The sequence below is a fragment of the Hirundo rustica genome, chromosome 2 (assembly GCF_015227805.2).
Source record: "Hirundo rustica isolate bHirRus1 chromosome 2, bHirRus1.pri.v3, whole genome shotgun sequence".
NCBI classification, from domain to species: domain Eukaryota; kingdom Metazoa; phylum Chordata; class Aves; order Passeriformes; family Hirundinidae; genus Hirundo; species Hirundo rustica.
Window position 1 is genome coordinate 41221335 of NC_053451.1, and position 22377 is coordinate 41243711.

Below are 22377 nucleotides of genomic sequence, written 5' to 3' on the forward strand. Positions count from 1 at the left end.
TTTCACTGGTAGAGAGTTTACAAATCCCTCCCTAAATGATGGTGCGGTATTTGCCACTAGCTGCATTAGAACATCTTAAAATTAGAACAAAAAGTTGCTCTCTTTGAGAAAAATGTATAAAAAGATTCTTCTGAAAGTATTTTAAGGCTTCTTGGACACTATTGGAGTGTTTTATCAAACAGAATTATCACTTCCTAATTGAATTCTAGGGAAAAATGGCCTTGAATCATGCATAATTTTTTGCCTTTAGTTTTTTCTAAATATTATCATCAAATCTGGATGCTGCATACAATATAGGAATTTGTGTTACAAATTAATGTATTTTTGAAAATACCTGTAAAATTCTTGCGTTTTTTCCAGAAGGTATTTTTCTGCTACCACTAGGGGTTGCTCAACTTCTTTCCTCTGATGAATAGTTTCAAAATGTAAATATTTATACTTCAGACATTTGAATTTGCTTTCTTGAAATTACATGCTTTGGACTCTGATTAGTAGTGAAGAAAGCTATTGACCCTGTTCTAAAGCCTGAGTTTTGGAAGTTTAATACTTGGATTGTGCTGGTGTGCATGTGCATTGTGACTTCCTGTTTTATGAAATAGTATTTATAATACTCTTACTAATAAAATTTATTATTTAAAATGATTCAAAATACTTTTACTGAAATCAATAGACTTCAGTGGTCTTGATACTACCTGTTGTCCAAAGTAATTTCTAAAATTAAAGTATTTCACTGTGCACATGCTTTGCAACCTAGCCATCCATTGAGATCTTTTGACCTCTCTTTGTTTCTGTTTTTACAGGCCCAACAGGATTATAAAGATTCCTAAAATTCTTTACTTTCCTACAGGGTAATAAAGTTCTATGTGGACCTTTGTCAGTAGATTTGTTGTGTTTCCTGCTTTACATCTCTAAATATTTATACAGATTCATCGGTAACCCAAGGGTTTTAGTGGCTTCTACCGTTTTCCAAAATTATTTTGTGTGAAGTATTGAGTGCACTAGATTTTATTTTATGCAATAGTTGCATCTAAGCCACTACATCAAGTTACTGTTTTATGTTCATGAGTATGTTCCATTTTGAAGAATTTAATAATGCTAACTTCATTAACAAAAAATGGTTTTGTCTCTCCATCCTTTTCTGGGTTTATTGCATCCATAAATAAAATCTTTAAGGTGGAGCTGGTAGCATGGTCTTTAGCTAAAGCTGCGTGCAGATTTTCACCAAATTACATTAGCCCAAGGTGCTTAAGGTTTTTTTGACCTGTTAACTCTTTATGTTGAAATTTTCCATTTCTGGTACCTGCCTTGAAGTGAATAATCTTTAAAATTTCCACTAAATGGCTCAAATGTGACAAGGAAGAGTATTGTTCAGGTATATTTTGTCTTCTTTTTTTGTCACCTCTTCAATTTCATGGTCATGCTACATTATTTTGGTCAGAACAGTCTTTCTAGGCTCTACCAAAAAAATACATTATGGCTAAAGTAAACTGGTAGCACAATGTTTTATGTCTATCATTTCATTTTTTAAACAAAATACTTGGAAGTAAGAGCTAATTCAAGACAAAATAGGTATAGCTTATCACACGGAGATTCACACGCTTCCCTCCTTTATATGACTATAATTAGGTTACTCAAGTAGTATCTGTGAAATCTGAATTTAAATAACTTTCTGACTGATTTGAAGCAGGATTTTTACCTTGGTTTGCTGTTTTTTCTGATCATATTGTGCAGCCATTGAAGTACTCAGTACCGCTCTTTCTATGGATACCATTCCCCTTGGAAGAAAACAATATTTATTGAAATAGGAATAGAACACCAGTATAATTTCTCAAAAATTGCAACTCAAACCTTAAGCTCAGCAGGTTACTCTTATATTATGTCTAATACAGAAAAAAATTGTATTTTAATGTACTGTATTTATACATGTTACATGTGAAATCACGTACGTCTCCAGGAAACAATGAAGAACATTTTCTAAGAGATGTTCCACTGAATGGTATGGACATCACCTGCCTTGCAAGGGTTCACTTGTAAGATTGTTAGCTGTTTGTGTTACTGTGCTTTGGAGTTTCACAGTGTCTGAAATGGAGATATTTCAGGTAATGATGGAAAACCTGTAGTATGACTGGAATGAGTTAAACAAAGGTTCCTTCTGCGAGGGATATTGTGTCAGTCTAATTCTTCAGAGCCATAGGCAAGACCAGCATGGAAAAAAAAAGGAATGCTGTGTCTCTACCAAGCATTAAGATCTTGTAGAATGCTCAAGGGTAGTTAGTGGGAAAACACTGAAAGGGAGGCTTAGGACAAAATGGCATTGAAGCAGAAGTCAAACTTGATTTTGTAGAGACCATTCAACAGCTTCTGCATTGAAGCAGAATTCAAACTAGATTTTGTAGAGACTGTTCAACGACTTGAAATAGGTTTCTACGGTCACCTTAAATCTAGAAATGTTGGCCATTTTTTTACTTGTAAATGTGAGTGTTAACATTTTTATGTTGATCATTTAAATTATATGACAGGCCTGAGTGATTTCCTTACTTTCTTCTTGGCAAGAGGAGAGGTGTTCGGTTTTCATTGGCTTTCAACCAATATTGTGACTAACGGCTATCTTCCACATTATTTCAGTAATCCAAAATTCACATGTGCTATAAAGACAAATTGAAATGTATCTCCAGACTAAATTATTTTACCCAAATACTCCAACTTGTTTTGATTGTGTATTCCTCAAGTGTAGGTTTTGAAGTTTTGGGGGAGGTTTTTCATAGAATAACGTACTCTAAACTTATGCTGTATAGTCACATGACAATCCTCATACCTGACCGTCTGGAGTTCATTCAGCAGTGTCTTTCCTCAGTTCAAAGCCCTTCTTGAACAAGTAATGATGTAGGATTGAAGCTGAAACAGCTTTTCAGTACAAAAGAAGTTGTTTTGGAGTTAGACTAATGCATGGATAAGGTTTTACTTGTGCCTAAGTTATGTTTGTTATACATACAGCATTAGTTCACAATCCAGAGGAACAAGGAAATTGATACTGTCCTTTAATAGATACCTGTTCCTTTTTTGCAAGCATAGAGTTTTTACATAAGAACTGCCATACATATTAGCGTGACTCCATTTAGGGGTTTACGTTCATAGGCATGTATCCATGTATGTGTGTGTGTGTGTGTGTATATATATATATATATATGCATGTGTGTGTATATATATGTATATATAGGAAATATTTATGTATAGCTATGCACTAAAGTATTTTTACCATACTTCATGACTGGTTTTGGAGGGATTTGTTTTACTGCAACAGAGTAAGAATTTCATAAATGTAGCTGAAAGAAAAGAACAGAGTAAAAAATAGCATCAAATCTTTAGTGTACTGCAGTTACAGTAATATGTTTGCTTGCAGGAAGGGACTGGAAGATGTAAAGTTTGTGCATATGGGTCTACTAGGATGCTGCATTATACTAACATGGTTTTATCAGTGATAGTATATACTGGTGTCTCAAGGGGATATTGGCAAATCTGTTGATTTCTCATGAAAATTAAAGTATCAATCTCCAAAGTCATTTTGCCCCTTTGAAGATGGCAGAGCTGTGTTTTAGGTTTTTTTAAAAAATATAAGACTTTTGTGAATTTTAAAGCAACACAGAATTCAGCCCTTTTTTTCTATCCTAGTATTTTAATTGTGGCCTGAGTACCCAGGAGCCTCATAAATTATTTAACTATTTCTTATATTTATTATTTAATTATTTCTAATATTAATTATTATAAACCTGCAGCAGTACTTCTGTGGTATTTAATAGCTTGAGCTTTGGGCATATACTTGCATATCTCCTTACTTGCATATCTCCATAAGGAAGTATGGCTCACCATAAATAAAGTACAAAATAAAGCATCAAACCAAACACCCAAAATTCAGAGGACGAGTATAAGCAGAGAGTAACTGTGACCTCTTACAGAAGACTGAAAGTTCTTGTAATAAGCAAAGAATGACACTATTTGAAACAGTAGCAAGATTTAAAAATATTAACCTTTAAATTTGGTAGGCTGTGTAGGGGAAGGTAGATGCTGAAAGCTTGTACAAGTTCTTATATATCAAATCTGTGAAGTTCTTGGGAAGAATGTATGTCTTGAAACATATCTGACTGAAAAAAGTTGTATTTGTAAAACAGGTAATGTAAGTCACAGAATATTTTTTCAAGATAAGTGATTCTGTTAAAGAAGCATGCAATGAATGTTGGAAATTACATGAAACTGCCTTATTAGGTAAATTTATTTCTAGAAAGAAATAAATATAAGTATTAGAAAATGCTCTTAGATATATCATTTAGCCTTCAGGTTGTCCTGTATGGAGTCAAGCTTTGTACTCAGTGATCCTTGTGGGTCCCTTTCAACTTGAGATGTCCCATAATTCTAGAAGTATTCCTGTATCTGACCTTTAGGATTTCCTTACATAAATCCACCTTCTGCCCTGGCTGCTGCTGTGCAGTGCCCAACAGTGGGGCCAGGTTAAAAACTTTCATCTTTAAAAGTATACTGCTAAAAGAAAAAAAAATCCTTTTCCATTGACTATAAAAATGTATACGACTATTTTAGAAAATAAAGAGCTCTAGTAAGGTAGTTCCTCATCTGAAAGAGAGATTTTTAAATTGTATTCATACACTGATTCATTCAGGAACTGTGTTCTGATCAAATCATATTAATCTATTCTTTTTTACTGATGTTATGGGTTCAGTTCATTCAAATATGATAACTGTAATCATTAAAATGATTATTAGTTAAACACTAAAGACCTTCTAGAATTCATAGTTCATATCCATGCCCAGTATTTCTCTATGACTATTTGCCTTATCATGGTTTTTAATTATGCTATCCCATGCTATTGTTACATGACAAATTTGTGGAGTAGATGATGCCTGCTCAAACTGAATTTATTAATGGGTTAGAAACAAAAAAAGGGAACAATGCATTATGGTGCACACTGCTTCACCATTTAATCATTTGACAATTTTAATAGTATTTATACCTAGCATTATAAATTGCACTCTTGGAACTGAATGACCAGATTAGTGTGTAAGATTTAGACACCTGGGACAGAGTACCTGAGAAACAGCACTCTGAGTACTGAGATGTTGAAGCAATGGAGAGACAAGTTCAGCTGAAAATCTGTTTCCTACACAATATGTACATTTACCTCAGGGCTTATTAAGACTGAAAAACAGAAAGAAACATTGGTATTCAGTGTTCAGATCACTTTTCTTTTAAAATATTATGATAGTATGGCTTACTGAAATTGCCCACATGCCTATAAAATTAGAAACAAGTTCTTTTTGTCCTGAGAAGTTTGAACCTGCGTTTCTAGCATCCTGTGATGATTTTCCAAACAGGCAAATCAGGTCCTTTCAAAAACTCATCGCTTCATAGATAGGTAGTTTCTGTATCCTTAGCCTGGGAGGAGGTCAGGCACCTAGGCCTCAGGCTGGGAAAGACAGCGGTGTTGATAATAAGCTTTTCTCTGGTCATCCTATACCTTCATAGCTTCTTTGGTGAGTTTGGTACAATAGAATGGATCTCTTGTGTAAGGTAAGCACCAAAATCCTTTCACAGTGTAACTTGCTCTCTTGTGTTGGCCCAGATCTTCTGAGAAATTAGTATTGTGTAGTGATATGTACATGATGTTTTTCAAACTCATATAAAAAAGAGATTATTATTTTTGAATGGACTTTTCAATTCCATGGTTGTTAAATTTGAAATTAGTTGTTTAGGTACCTCACTGGCTTTGAAAGTTAGTTTTGTATCTAAGCAATTCCAGTGGTGCCTTTTACTTCACAGTCAATGTCAGGTGAAATATGATAAATATACACATATAAAAAGCAAAGAATTTCTGTAAAGAAACCAGTGGAAATTATCAAAAATAGCAAGTAGTGCGAGAAGTGTGAGGGGCCTCAGTTTTCAGAGTAAGTGACATTTTCTCAGGCTTTTATATTCAGAAGAGTGTTCCCATTCACCTCTTGGAATTATGAACAGTCAGCACTTCTTTTGCAAAAAAATGCCAAATACACATAGCAGCTCTTCAGTGTAATAGCATTTTGACAAAGTCCTTTGGCAGAAAATTCACCTGTCATGTTTGCTTAAAATTTTACTCATTGCTGTGTTGTTCTTTTACCAACCTTATGAAAGATCTCTTAGGTTCATGTTTTCTCTTTGTTTCAGTGCTTTACTAAAATGAAATTGCTTGACACAGCTGTTCTAAGTCCTAAGACATAAAAGTGACCTCTTTAACTCCTTGGAAGTATCTCTTTCATGGGGATGTGGATATGTGTGGGTGTTAGATTTCATGCATTGTAACATAAGATAATGCAGGCTGTAGGCAGTACAATAAATTGTTCTTATATAAAAGGAAAAATGCAAATCCGGTAAATAACAATATAGTACTCTATGAACATTTTGTTTTCTAATCATCCTATAATATTCTCACAGATTAAATAAAATTAAGTCATTGGGATATCCAGGTTTATTTCCCTGCACTTATTGATCATTAAAAAAGGATAAGTGTTGAATGCTTTTTTATTTCTGCGGAACTACTTCTAATTACATATTTTTACAAGGAAATGGGACAATCATTTGCATTAAATAGTAGTCTAAAATGGGAAATATGTAAATGTTTTAATGGGAATGTTAAGCGTCTTTAATGTGTGAAAGGATGAAATTGTATGATGCAATAAATAAATGTAAATTAACTAAATTTGCATGAACTAAGTAGTACTGAGTGTGTGTTTAAATGAGAACTCCTTCTTTGTTCTTTAGTTCCTAACATTTCTGGATGTTACCTCAACTGAGATTTTGTTTTCCATGGGGTTTTGCTTTATAAGGAGCATACTTATTTATATAATGTCGGAACAAGTCTATTTTCAACCTCTGGAGCACAACTGTGCAGAATTTTTTTATCATAATTTTTAAAAGTTGGAAATTTTCTTGCACCCTCCAGATTTATCAGCTTAAGCTAACCTGCTATAAAGGGAAGGTTTTTTAAAATTGATCTTTACAAAAATTTTCTTATATTTAACTGTCATTTGAGAAACACATGTTTTGCTGTACAGGTGCAGTTTCCAAATTAGACAAGAAGTAAGCCTGACAGCTGTAATTTCTTTTTATTGGTTTTTTTTCCCCCTTCTGAAAAGGGGGAAATTTAGTTCTCAAAGTTAGTTCTTAAATTTGGCCTGATACAGAAAACTCAGATATGCCTTTTCCTTATTTGGGGAAGTTCAAGCAGAGGTTAAAAATATACTTTAGCCAAAAATAAAGGTTAATAAATAACTAACAGAGTGCTACTTATTCTTTTCTATTAGAAGGACACTGGTTTGTATAGGTTTAGTTTGAAAATGTTCCCTAAAGGGATCTTTCCCTATGCTTCCTTCTTTGATCTTTTATTTAGTAAATTTATCTTAGATCATAACTACAATGGAAGACTGCACCAATCTCTAAACATTTAGTGCAAGATTTAATTCAGTCATAAAAAGTGTTTCAGGACTTACTAAGCTTTTTTTTTTGCCATTTATTATATTTGTACAGCTATAAAATATGCAATATTTAGAAATAATAATCTTATTAGAATAAAAAATGTTTACTACAAAAATGCATTATTATTTGCTAAAAAAATCTGTGTTTGGTGAGTTTTCAAGATGTTATTTCTATGTCATTGCTAGGGGATTTATAGTCACTCGTACAGGTTAACAGATCTTGCTAGTTGAAATATTTTCTATTTGAAGTCACTAATGAAAAAAAATCTTTAATGCATAAGATCGCATATCTAATTCAGCTTCTCTTAATTTTTCACATCAATTTTATCCAACATGAGGTTTAAAATTACTTTGCTGCTAAGCTGTGTGAAAGTGAACTTCCAGGAAAGAGTGTATGGGACTGTGGAAATTGGCGACGTGTTTGTATTTCTTTATGTTCATGTGTATTTTGAAGTCTTGTACTTAACAAAGTGTCTGTTTTCAACCACGTCAGCATCTCAGTGCTTGGATAGAGGAGTAACAATGAAGAAAACCTTTGTACAGTACATGCATACAGTTGTCCCATTGGTGTTTCAGATGGTGCTAGTTGCTGTTATTCATCACTCCAATAAAATTTAATGAAAAGGTTGGGGAAGTGGATGAGAATCCCTTATGCCCTAGGACTCAATCAGTCCTGATAGAACAGGAAATATTTTCTTCTCTCTGATAGACTTGAAGAAGGAGTTTCACTGGGGAGTTGTTAATCACTGTGGTTATGATAACCAAGCGTTTTTTCTGTATATGCCATGACAAGGCTTAACTCCTCATAGCTTGTGGTGCTTCGTGTGAAAAGAAACATACTCAGTCCAGTATTATGAAAAAGTTGCAGTTTGGGGTAGATCTCCTACCAAACCTTCACATTCATGAATTCTCTTTCAATTTATAACTCAAGTACCCCTACAGAGGAGGAAAACCACCCAGTCTCATAGGGAAATTCAGAAACAATACTGTTGTTCAGCAAAATCTAGTTCAATATTGCAGAATTTATATATTATTTTAGATTAAATTTGTTGAACTATGCTGCTCTCTCCTCTGAATTTCTTCCCAAACTATGTCATTTTCTTTTGCAATTTAACACGGGTAAATTTTGACTTGATGGAAACACTCATGGAGATATGACCCCAAGTCATAAAACCACTAGGCTCAATATTGATTTGGTCTAAGCACTCATTAATGAAAAATTATTATCAGCAAAACCACATATCTGATAAATCTGAGAGTTCAGTTTTATGCTTATTTCAGAATTTTCATCAAGAATTCAAAGAAACAGATGATTCAGAAAGCCTGATGAGCCTTGACAGTCTTGACGCTGGAGAACAAAATGAAAATTGCACAACACAGAGTGAATCATCTTTTACCACACAGTGTGACTGTGCCCGGTATGATCCAGAAAAATGCCAGACTAGGAATAATGGTTTACTTTACACAGATCAAAGTACTTCTAAAAATGCACATCTAAATAATTGTCTGAGAAATGTAGATCTGCTACACTACCTCAACATACCTATTCATGATCTTTTAGCTAAACTTAATGTTCTAACTCCTGCTGAACATGTAAACACCTCAGAAGTGGAATCACCTGCTTCTCACAGATCTGGAAAACAACCTGCAGAATTCTCTGCCTCTGGTAAGCAAAAGAGCTCTATAAGTAATGCATTTAATTTTCTGCAAAATATAAAGGACAGAAGCAAGCCGTCTTCTGGAAGAGCTAGCACATTTGCCACTGGTCATCCTGTTTTCACTCCTAGCAGAGCCTGGGACAGCCCTGATTCTATTCCAGGAGAAAGAATTCAGGATCTGATGCAAGATCAGAGTTTTAAAATGACCCCACAGGAGAGAACTAAATCTATGCAAGCATCCATTCAACCTATTGCAACATCCGTAATCTTATTTCCTAATCAGGGATGTTCCACTGGCATTCCCAGCACGGCTGATGTATTGCCAAAGGACAAAAACATCGCTACAGGCTTTTTAAAAAATACCTTAGGAAAAATGACTGAAACAAAAGAAGAAAATATTAAATGTATGAATTATATTATTTCAGAAACATCTTTATTTCAGGACATACCAAATGCCTCAGTTATGTTGAAAGTTAAGCAACAGAATAATAAAGGAGGAAAGGGAAATATAATTGAAAACATGTCACTGTTACCTGATACAGAGTTCAATTCTGACACTCCTGCACAAGACAAAGTCCTGAAAAACAATATTCTTGAAAGAAAAAGAGCTAAATTATTCAGAAGTATCTTAAAGAAGGATTCTAAATATGAACCCAGTCATTTCAAAGCTGTGGTTATGGACCATGGGATCAGTTTTGGAACTCAGCTTATGTCATCTATGAGAGACAGTTTAGAACTGGCAAAAATAAAAAAGAAAAGTGCAGAAAATGAAAAATGCAATAGGAAGCTAAAATGGTGTGATCAAATTGACCAGATAATAATAAAAAATAATGAAAAATGCTATGAAAAAATCATCAGTGAAATATCTTCTTCACAACTGCGATGTGTTCAAACTGCAAATAATGCTCCTAAGAATAATTTAAGTATTGTTGTTCAGCCTTCAAACCCCATGTTAATAAAAAATCATCAAGAAAATCCTCATATATCAAAACCAAATGTTAATTACCCATCTCAGGATATATTTACATCTACAGGATCTTTCTCTGCTAAGAAAGCTTGGATGGTATCAAAAGATGAAGCAAGTAAACCTTCAGTATGTAGCAATAATGCTAAAATTAAAGAAGGTGGTCAACTCAAAAATAAGGCAAAAATAACCAGAAGAGCAACATCTGTAGGAGCCCAGTCACATTTTATGCCCAAGATGAAAAGAGGCACTATGATCCAACTGCAGTCAGCCACTGAAGCCAGCAAAATTCCAAAAGCTCCATGGAAATATCTTGCACCTCACCCACCTTCCACACCTCTGCCGGGAAACAAAAGTGTTGAAAACACAGCCAGCCCTGGGTGTCAGTCACTGCCGCCTGCCAGCCTGCAGGCCACCAGTGCTAGCAACAGTGATTTCAATGACAGGCATGTTGTGCCAGCAAGTCAGGTTTTAAACAGGAATAGTGCAGAAAACAGTGAGAATACTGCTGGTTGTGCTGGCTTGGCCACTGCCATCTCTACACCTGACTGCAGCACGGCCAAATATGAACCTTGGGCAAAAAGTACTTGTTCTGTAAGCAATGTTCAGGCAAGCACCTGTCAAGATTATTCAGTAACATGCTCTGAGAGAAGACGTGTTAACACAGAAAATGGATTACATCTCCATCATATCCCAGCAGCTGGAAAAACAAGCACCTTCTGGCACAGAACACATTCTACTCAAGCTCCAAGAGACTCTGCTACTGGTAAGAGTCATGTTTCTGGGTCTGGGGTGGGGGGATGTTCAGACAAAAGTCTTCAAATACATCACAGATTTGTTTTCAGTTAAAACATCCAACCTTTCATCCATTCACACAACTCAGCCAGTTTTAACAAGCTTTCACCATTTGTCATTCTCATTTCTATTCTGGTGGTGCCCAGAGGCCTCTCAAACGTCAATCCTCATTTCTAATAGCTCTCTGCAATATTTGATGAAAAGGAATTATTTTCCCTGAGATTATATTCATGACTAATGAGCAGATGTGACAGGTGGTCTAAATAATTATATAGGAGGAAGTGACTAAGTTCATACAAGTGAGTTTTACCAGGTAACTGAGAGTGATAGCTTGTTGTCCAACAGTCACTGCCTCATGGGAATGAAAGAAGTTTAGTTCTACTGTGTTTTTAAAATGCTGGCACTGTAAATGCCTACAATTACTGAGACTTAGTCCCAATAATACTATTAAAAGCTGAGCAAAAATTAAAGATAAGTTAAAATTAAAGAGCTTCTGCTAGGCAAACATTGCTCTGCTGCAAGCTATGTCTGATTTATAAAGAATTTTAAGAAATTTGAGGAATAATCCTGCATGCAATTCGGAACAATATGAGGCACAGATTGGTTGGTAAGATACAGGAAATATGGATAAGAAATTTTTGGGAGAATAATCTCCTGGGGTTTATGTTTCAATTTACATTTCATGCTTTTTGATTTGCTTGGTTTGTCCTGTGCAGCCTAGCTGTATTCTGTGCAGCCTAGCTATATTCTGTCCTTTGGGTACTAATGGCATTCATGTACTTGTAATTTCTATGTAGTATGCTGGTTTGCTTCCTACTGAGGGCTGCAGCTGGAGCTCCTGAAGCTGTAGTCCCTGCTTCAGGTACAAGCACTACTCCAAACTGCTTCGCATACTGGAATCACCCCAAGGATTGAGAATGCAACTCAAAGATACTTTCTATCAAAATAATGAATAGCCATAAATTTAAACCCCCCACATTTCTAGTTTTACCTACAGTAATGCATAGTTTTAATTTGGAGTGATTCAAAAAAACTCTGTTGTGTAACAGCAGATGCAGGCAGGTGAATATTCTTGGCCTAAAGCAGGGGTGGGCAGAGAAAATACTATCTGCTTGTCTGTTCCAGTTCAAAGTCAAACATATGAGTTTAAGATCTGTGTGACAGCGTATTTGATTTTACATTGGAAATGAATGAAGACTTGCATTACCATGCCTTGCCTCCAGCAAAGATTTTTGTCTCTTGAGGTCCTTATCTGCACGTCAGATCAATGAATCAGGAAATGTCCTGGGTCCAAGTTGTGCACTACTAACTGTGCCTTCACTGCAACTTTAAGTGCTACATCCCCAGCATCACATACCTCCAGCTCTTTGAGAGAAGGGCAGAGTAACTGCCTTTTAAAATTTATGCGGGTTGCCCTCTCCCAGTATCTGCTTATATTTTGTATTTTGAAAGTCTTCTTTATTTTAAGTACTCTAGATAACTTTTACTGACTTGCTGTTACTTGTTCAATTGCCTCTGAATGCACACAGACACCAGTGTTGTCCTAAAGTGCTTGCAGTGAGACTGAATACTGCACTGCTCTCTAGTAAAATATCTGTAGAGTTTCACGATGTCTGTGAAGACATTGTAGAAAATGTGATCTGTTGTAATGCTTTGCCAAATGTACAGAAGGTGAGAACAAGATGAATACAATTGTCCATGAGGATCTTAATTTAATTTGGCTTCCAGGCTTCAAGTTGTTTTCTACCTGACACATATTATAGCATATTATTGTAGCTGGATATTAGAATATTTAACACCTTTCTTGTTCAGTCAGTAAAGGCTTTAAAAATGTGTTTAATCTTTAGCCTGTGACAAATATAAGGCTAATTAACATGCTTACAGTTAAACAGCAGTAGACTGCTCAGTATCTTATTCCTTTAAAGATACTATTGATTATTTGTCTTATATATCTCAAGGGAATCTTCTCCCTGGCATTAACCTAGTCTTGCAAATTAATTAAATTAATTATTTATGCATACATATAGAGCAACTTTGAATTCTATTTTTTTTTTTTTTTTCAGAAAAAACATTATGCAATTACTAATATACCAAGGCGGGTCGTATTTTTCCTTTTCCTTTTTTTTTTTTTTAAATTTTCTCTCATATTCAATGTAACATGATCACATTTACTTTCATTTTCAGGTGCTATTCAGCATCATGTATTGTGTTACAATAATTTGCATATAACTAAATGGCAACATTTCAAAGCTAGTGTATCCCATGCTACTATTGTTGGCAGCAGCCAGATGACAAGTTTCAAATATGTTTCTAGGATCAATTCTTTTCTTTTTCTATGAGTGATAAGAATTCCGCTTTAATGTCACTGTAATAACCAGAAAAGAAATAAAATTGTGTTAGAATCAGTAAAGCAACACTTGGTCAAATTAAGAACTACAATTAAACTACACATGTAAATATTGTGTACATAAATAGATAATTTGTCTTCCCAAGTTTAAATCAAGTAACTCAATTTACAAATCTAGTAACTGTGTTTGCAAATAAGAATATAGTATCTCCTTGGTATGTAGATTCCTGAGTTGCACATGAAAATATTAATTTGCATCTCCAGTTTGTATGCATGAAAGTTTAATTAAGAACATTATTTTAATTTGGAAGCTTGATGCTTCAATTTTGAAAATGTATTGCTACACCAGAAAAAACTGAGATAAATTTGAGGTACAGTGTCTAGATTAGATTTCTCTCTGGCTGAGAAAAAATGCTGCACAGCAATACTGCCTTTTAAAAATTAGCACAAAGATGTATGAATTAATAAGATTAACTAAAAAATGCCAAACTATAGAAATAAGGTTTCAATCCATGACTTTTAAACCTCACAACACATGTGAGGCACATCTGGAATACTGTGTTCAGTTCTGGGCTCCTCAGTACAAGAGAGACATGGACATGCTAGAGAGGGTAACGGAGGAGCCACAAAGATGATTAAAAGGACTGGAGCACCTTTCCTATGAGGAAAGGCTGAGAGAGCTTGGAGTATTCAGCCTGGAAAAGAGAAGGCCTTTGGGAATCTTACCAATGTCTATAAGTACCTTGAAGGAAGCTGCAAAGAGGATGGAGCCAAGCTGTCTTCAGTGGCACCCACCGAAAGTACCTGAGCAGTGGGTACAAACTGAAACACAGAAATTTCCCTCTGAACTTCAGGAAACTTTATTTTTATTATTATTATTGTGAGAGTGACTGAGCACTGGCATAAATTGTCCAGAGACTTTCTTGAGTCTCCATCCTTGGAGTCACTTAAAAGCCATTTGAGCATGCTCCTGGGCAATGAGCTCCATGTGACCCTGCTTGAGTGGGGGCCTCAGAAGGTCCCTTTCCACCTCTACCATTCTGTAATTTTGCGATTCAAATAAACTTTGTGAAATACTACTTGTTTTCTGCTCACTGCTATGTAATCTTCATGAAAGTTGAAACAACATATTGATACAATAATTTCTCAAAAGTGATTCATTGTGTTGGACAGTTAGACTTTAGGATTATTTTCTAAATGCAATTTATTTTCTAAAACATTACTTATCATACTTATCACAGTTCACCTTTCATTCTCCTTTTTATCTGGTAGGACCACCTTGTATCTCTGTACAGACCATCTTTATTATCTGTGAGTCAACATGGGTCTTCACTTAAGCTGCTTATGTCCGCATCCAAGACAATTTAAGGAGATCAGGTGTAAATATCTACATGTGGACAGAGATATTTACTCACCATTATTAGTTTTGCTACTACTATGTCATGTTGTTTACACATTTTTGGTTTACTTTTGTCTGCATGTCATTTAAGGTGGTGTTCCTTTTACAAGACAAAATCAGGTTTTTGACAAGTATGAAAATAAACACCGAGCTTTTTCAGAATGCAGACGACAAAGTGTCGACTCTAAAATATGGAAGCCTGCTCATCATGCACAGGTTAATATAAAATACTATAAAAATTTAAAATGTTATTTATCTTCGAAATGGAAGGAGTTTCAGGAATTGTCATTGTCATATGATTTTTAATAAATGTGTTTAGTCAGCTTGCTGTCACTGCTAATGAAAAGAATAAAACCAACTAGAATATATCTCTATATTTGTGTACAGTAATGTTTTTTTCACTTGAAAACACAGGCCAATAAGAAATAATAAATAAATCATGTTCAGAAGTTAGTATAGTTACCTTAAATTATACTTAAAATACTCTTACAATATTTTTGATAGAATTCATTATGTGCTGTCCAGCTGAGTCCCATTCAGTCTGCATTTGATCCAGTACAAAAGATGAAAAACATCGCTAAATCTGAGGAAGGTACAGTAACACAACACACTTCAGTTCTTTGTTATACATAAAGTAGAATGACAGAATATACCCACTGTGTAACATGACTTGTGTCTTTTGGCATCAGTGCTTCTAAGTAAGAAATGATAATTCTCTACAGCAGTTTTTTTCCTGTAAATTTAAGATATAGCATCATAAAGCATGGTATTAATCGTTTTATAAATGCATTACAACATATATTCAATTTTCATTCCATTCCTGTTTGTTTTTAGCTGTATGTGTCACATATAACTGTATGATGTGGACAGGTATTGCTTGCCATCATTACATATTTCCAAACTCATTAGGACTTGCACTGGTGCCATTTGTAAGATGCATTAGTGTTCTTAATTATTTCATTTTTATAACATTTTATGTTTCTTAATTTTGGCACATTTTTCTTCTTCTAACATTAATTTTGTCTGTTTGACAGACATATGGTCATGAAAACAAGCAGTTTATTTAAATGTTTATTCAAATGAGCCCTTCTCAGTTGAAGTTTCCCCTTGTAATCTCTTCAGTTTCAGAAAGCACTGTTCAATTTCTAGCAGCAGAAAAACTAGCAAGTACACCAATTGCAGAGGGCAAAATCCTGGCAGCCATGGATCGTGTGGAACCAGCCAGCCAGTCCTCACTGCTTAAAAGGGCTCCATGTCCAGGCAGCCTTTCTGTAGAAGAACAGAAGATTTTCCAGTCTCTGGATTGTCTGAATCAAAAGCTACAAAGTAAGTTGGATACTAAATAGACTACTACATCAACTGATTAAATAACTTTTTATTTTGTTGCCATAGATTTTTGGATTAAAACCAGGAATCTTGTAATAGAAATATTTCCTATTGTTGTTGTTATTTACTGAATAGCAAACAGTGTATCAAAATCAGGAAACCCTTCTTTAAGTCAATGAAATTACTTTTAAAAAATGGTGACTTTGCCTTGGGAAAAAACAACTCTATATGTGATGGGTGCCTTCGGGATACCTTCAGAAACTGTCTCAGCCTAACTGTAGATGTTGTTTGTAAGAGATGTTTGTCCAAAGTGTTTCTTCAGGGTGCATCAGGTGCATCAGACTCACTTGGAAATCTGTTCCAAAGCTTAACCATCTTAATTTTTTTGCGATTATTGCCTTCTATATAGTTTTGAAAATGTAGCCCTTCGTATAGTTTTGAAAATGTAGCCCTTTATAATGAATGGCTTTTCATTTTCTTACTTCTAATATTTTAGAATGTTCCTCTTCTCCATGAATTCTGAAAGGCTAGAAGTAATGAGTTCTGACATTGCTGCAGATAATTCTAAATGTTTAAGTGAATATTACTTGTACAACCATTTAAAAAAATGTTAGACTTAGCTAAGTGTTCTCTTACTTGTTCTTCCTTTAAGCTAGGTGGATTTCTTACCTGCTTTGTACTAGTGCTCTTTATATGAACTCCCCAATCACAGCTTCTTTTTGCTGAAGAATGTGGGGGAAAAGTCTGTACTTGTTCTTGGTTTGTTTGGGGGTTTTTGTTTGTTTGTTTGTTTTCTGGGTTTTTTTTGTTTTGTTTTGTTTTGGTTTTGGTTTGCTTTTGTTTTTGTTTTGTTTTCCCCAGTGATTAATTTCCTAACACTTTCATTAGTCATCCTATGGTAACTATTACACTTGAAGAACAAACGTACTTCTTGAGTCTCTTGCTACTTTAGAATTTGCTTTGACTGATGGGATCATACAGGTCTGCCATTAAAACTTCATATTAGTCTGGGAGTTTCAGTATTTTTTGTGCTCCATCCTGTACTTGAAATTAGTAGGGACCTTATGACTTAGTCTCTTCACTGGTTTGCTTTGAATAACTGCTTTCCATTTACGCTCTACATGGAATTGTCAGCTCTCCTGAATTTTATATTTTTCTTGGACTATTTTAATATAAAATTTTACATGTCAACTATTTGATTTAATTAGAGTATGCTTTCTTAAAGTCCATTGATTTCACTTTACTATTCCACTACTATTCCTTCTTGACTGCACCATTTCATGGTCAGGTAACCCAAGTTTACACCCTTATTGACCGGAATCAAACTAAATCAGGGCTTGTTAAACTTCTGCTCACTATCTGTATATTTCTTCATTACATGGTGAATAGTCTGACTTTGAGGAAAAAGGCTTCAGTTTCCTATAAACTGTAACAGCAGAACAACATATCTTTGCAATTGTTTAGAAACTTTCTACAGCTATAGCTTACAATTCTTGCTCTGTCAAACAGTAGTTCTGAATTTCAGTTTATCATAACCAGTGGTTATTGCTTCCAAGCAAATGGGAATGAAAAAATACATTTTTTGCCAGAGAAGTGTTTCAGTATAATGTGCTGAGGTTAAGGTGGTAGACATGAAAAGAGAAATATGAGCATATAAAACTAAATTTCTGTATAAGTAACAGAGAAACGACAAAGAAGGGAAAGGTAAATTCAGCTAAAGAACTGGGAGCAAAAACCCTGAAGTTTTCAAAGTGTGAAGAGGAAGACTAAGAAAATTATATAGCAATATGGAAGAAACAGTGAAAGAATCATAGGAGTTGGCAGATTGCAAATGAATTAACTGTGAAAGTTAGCATAATACATATACGTATGTATGTATCTCAGAAATTTGATTAGCTTGCCTAAATATTTGGGGTTTAAAATTGGTAATAGGAAGCTAGGAAATTTTACAGATAGACTTACATGTAAGTAAGTTTTGTAGGTATTTACATGTCATAGAAGTACATTGTTTTTCTAAACTGTTAGCTTTCTGCACCCTTTCTTTTGGTTTTGTTTTCACATTACCAAAATTAAAAACGATGTAGCTTTATATTGGTCTTCTTAGTGAATAGCAGTCAATCACTAGTCAATCTACATCCAGAATGTTTGTTGCCACAGAGAAGATGGCATTCCTTTCTCTAGCTTTAGATGTCTTTATTGATACTAAATTTTTTATTCATATATTACTTAGATGCAAATTTTAAAAATAGAGGTATGGCCTATACTTCAGCAGCTGTTGGTGGGGGAAATCAAACCAGTGCTATTAAATTACATTTTCACAATCTTCAGAAAGTTTTGAGTTGAATATATGACTGTGAATCTTATTTTTATTGAAGTATTTTGTTTATATAATATTCATTATATACTTTCATGCTTTTTTTCAGATGTTCAAAAAGCCATTACCAGAAACCCATTTGCTTCACATGTTTTGCAGATAAATAACCCTTAGTAAGTATTTAATTTAAATGTTTTCAGCTTTAAATTCCACAAACTAGCCTTATGGCTTATTTTATTGTAAAAGTATAATTGGAAATACTGATATCAGTCTGTCCGGCTGGCTTGGCCTATTTTATGTTTATGTAAAAAAAGCCCCAACAAACATGAGTTTTATATTACTGTAAACAGGCTTTAACAGTTCATATCAGACTGCCTCATCCTCTGGCTTAATTTTCATTTTGGGATCTGAAGACACTTGTGAAGTCCAGGAAGTTCCAAAAACTTTTAAGGAACAGTAACTTATCAGGGTCCATTTGAAGTATATATAAATCATGAATAATTTGTGGTTTCTTAACAACATAGAGAGAAAAAGGATAATTTTGCATGGCACTACATAAAATAATTGTTAATGCAATGAATTCCTACTTTTATCTGAAGATATACCATTTTCTACAAGTAACAGGTATTACCTTTCTTCAATAGGTATCTGTATTTTGTTTCATATATTCTAGAGCTTGTCAGTTGGAAACAAACTATGATACCTGGAATGTAAAGAAATGAATAGGATATGAATGTCTGAAGTACAAGATTTACTTTTTAAAAGTTCCAGTGTATGACAAAGAAGTTAGTATTTATAATTCTGTTTCATCAGTCTTCTGTACTATAAATTTACACTGAAGAAAAAATTATAGATATGAACATATACTTAAAAACATAGAATCATACAATTGTTTTGGTTGAAAAAGTTCTCTCAGATTATCAAGTCCAACCATTGACCCAGCATTGACCAGTCCATTCCTAGCCCACATCTTTAAGTGCTGCATCTGTCTACACATCTTTTAAATACCTCCAGGGATTTGGACACCAACACTACCCTGTGGAGCATGTTTCAAGGACTGACAACCTTTTCCATTACGAAAATCATCCTAATATCCAATCTAAACCTCCCCTGATGCAATTGGAGCCTGTTTCTCTTCTCTTGTCACTTGGTACCTGGGAGCAGAGACCAACTCCCACCTGGCTACACTCTCCTTTCAGGCAGTTGTAGAGATCAAAAAGGTCTCCCCTGAGCCTCCTTTTCTCGAGGCTACAAACCCCCAGCTCCCTCAGCTGCTCCTCACAGCACTTGTGCTCCAGACCCTTCCCCAGCTCCGCTGCCCTTCTCTGGACACGCTGCAGCCCCTCAATGTCTTTCTTGCAGTGAGGGGCCCAGACCTGAACACAGGATTTGAGGTGTGGCCTCAGCAGTGCCCAGGGCAGGGGGACGGTCACTGCCCTGCTCCTGCTGGCCACACCACGGCTGACCCAGGCCAGGATGCCATCGGCCTTCTTGGCCACTTGGGCACAGCTGGATCATGTTCAGCTGCTGCTCACCAGCACTTCCTGGGGTCTTTTCCACCGCGCAGTTTTCTAGCCACTTTTCCCCAGCCTGTAGCACTGCCTGGGGTTGCTGTGAACCAAGGGCAGGAGCCAGCACCTGTCCCTGTTGAACCTCATACAATTGGCCTTGACCCATCAATCCGGCCTTTCCAGATTGCCCTGCAGAACTACCAGCAGATCAACGCTCCCACCCAACTTGGTTCATGTAAGCTACAAAGTGACTGAGGGTGTATTCATCCCCTCATCCAGATCAGTCATAAAGAGCTGGTCCCAGCACTGAGCCCTTGGGAAACCCACTTGTGACCGGGTGCCAGCTGGATGTAACTCCAAGCACCAACACCTTCTGGACTCAGCCAACTAGACAGTTTTTTACTCCTTGAGGAGTGCATCCATTCACACCATAAGCTGCCAGTTTTCCAGGAGACTGCTGTGGTAAACTGCCAAAGACTTTACTGAAGTCCAGATAAAGAATACGCACAGCCTTTCCTGAATCCTCTAACTGGGTCACCTGGCCATAGAAGGAGATCAGGTCAGTCAAAGAGGACCTGCCTTTCTTAAACCCACACTGGCTGGGCCTGATACCCTGGTGGTCCTGTACATGCTGTGTGATCACTCTCAAGATCATCTGCTTCACATACTGCATATACTTTACTGGATAAGCTGTTACCAAAGATGTTAAAGAAAATATTCTTTATTCATAAAGCTTTTGCAACTTTCTGAATTTGAGACCAAAACACCCCAGGAAGCATCCCAGCTCCTAAATTCAAAATGATTGCCTGGTTTGGAAGTGGGTCTATGAAAAGACCACAATGCATCAATGCCTTTCTTCTTGTGAATCTCAGCAATAGGTGTGACTTGGAATGTCAACTTCCTTTCTTCTGCCTCCTATCTTATACATTTAATTGTTTACAGCTAAACAACTTGTAAATTTTGCTTTTTTTCTGCACAGTTGCCCTTATTGGATCTAAGTGTGTTTTAATAATGCATTTTTGGGGGCTTTTTCTCTGGTCCTTCATGGTCTGTCTTACATAAAAAAAAAAAAAAGGAAACAAAGCTGTCCTCCTACCCATGCATTTCTCTGGATTTCAGTAGACAGAATTCTTTCTTGGCAGACTGGTCTGTGACAAAGCTTTCTCCCACTAATTCATCTACAAGATTTTTATTTCATGAATAAGATATAAACACTGGATATTGCTCAGGCTGTCCAGTCTCTGAAACTGTAAGTTCTCTGATGGACATTTAAGACCCTTCTTTCACTACAAGTATATATTTACACATTGAAACAGGTGTCCAGCTATAGATATACTTTCAAATCTCAGCCACTGGTTTGGAATCCTTCTCGATAATAATAATGAACTGTCATACAAGTACACAGCTGCAGAAAAAGTACAGATGAATGAGATTTCACCAATTCTGCTAGGAGAAATAATGGGGTTTTAAATTTTTACTTCACCATGAAAGCAACCTGTTTCAGCTCTCCTTGTTTCAGAGCACCCAAATAAAATATGGATATTTACTCAGTAATTTCTGTGAAAGACATTGTACTCTGTAATACCAACCTCTAAATCCAGAGGAAGGTATGCAGCTGTTTATCAAAAGAAAACAGACCACATGATACCATCAAATGATGTTTCTTGAATGTTATACATAATCACATTTCTGGTTATATACATGCATATCTCATTGTTTTCTGTTTTATTATAGAGTATTCAGCAATGCATGTCCTCCCCTTGGGTGAGCCCTGCAATAGCCTCACAGCAGTACCAGAGTACCTCCAGCTGGCAACCCACTGCAATTGTACAGGAAACACTGACATTATCTGCTACAAGATCTTGTGGTTTTACGTACTTTATATGCAGTGTGTATACTGTTTGACACTACAAAATTAGCAACAAAATTAAGAAGAAAGCAGAAACTCAAATAATGAATGTCAATTGGCTAATAAGCATTTTTAGGATAACTAAATCTATTTTATTCTGCACTTTATTGTAAAACAAATTTTAAAAAACCCATCTCAATTGTTATGACAGTTCTGGATTAAAGGTGCTTTGTTAACCAGCATGAAACCTGAAGCTGTGAAGTTAGTTAATTGCTAAGAAATGGTGACTTTTTAACTTCTTCTTTTTCCCTTCCTCTGCTGTTTAAACAAAAAGTAGATAAGCACTCACAGAATCATAAAATCACAGAATCATTTCAGTTGGAAGATCATTGAGTTCAACCTGACAACTGCTGTTTTTAACACTAAACCAAGTACCCAGTGCCGCCTCCATGTCTCTTTTACTTTAAAATGAGCAGAATCAGTCAACAAATTTAAGCTGTAATTAGCTGCAAGAAGCAATAAAAACAACTTATAAAATCTCTCAATTTGTAACTCCACATTAGATGCCCGATTTTCTGTTCATACCTACACAATAACAATTGTAGGGTTTGTCTGGGGGATTAAGCACTCCCTTACTTCCACCAAAGCTGTGCCTCATTCCCACACAGTGTTACTGCGAGCCTTTGAAACAAAGTGTGTG

The 22377-nt window shown here is 35.5% G+C and overlaps 1 protein-coding gene across 1 annotated transcript in view; it reads left to right on the forward strand.

Moving 5' to 3' along the window:
• CEP126 (centrosomal protein 126) overlaps positions 1 to 21672 on the forward strand; it is a 38234-nt gene extending 16562 nt beyond the window's left edge. Inside the window, exons 6-11 of the mRNA XM_040055226.1 lie at positions 8796 to 10902; positions 14769 to 14893; positions 15182 to 15269; positions 15800 to 16003; positions 18427 to 18490; positions 21563 to 21672. Coding sequence (XP_039911160.1) covers positions 8796 to 10902; positions 14769 to 14893; positions 15182 to 15269; positions 15800 to 16003; positions 18427 to 18490; position 21563 — 2589 coding nt within the window. The 3' untranslated portion in view covers positions 21564 to 21672. The remainder of the gene's footprint in view (positions 1 to 8795; positions 10903 to 14768; positions 14894 to 15181; positions 15270 to 15799; positions 16004 to 18426; positions 18491 to 21562) is intronic.
• Positions 21673 to 22377: the final 705 nt, after the last annotated feature.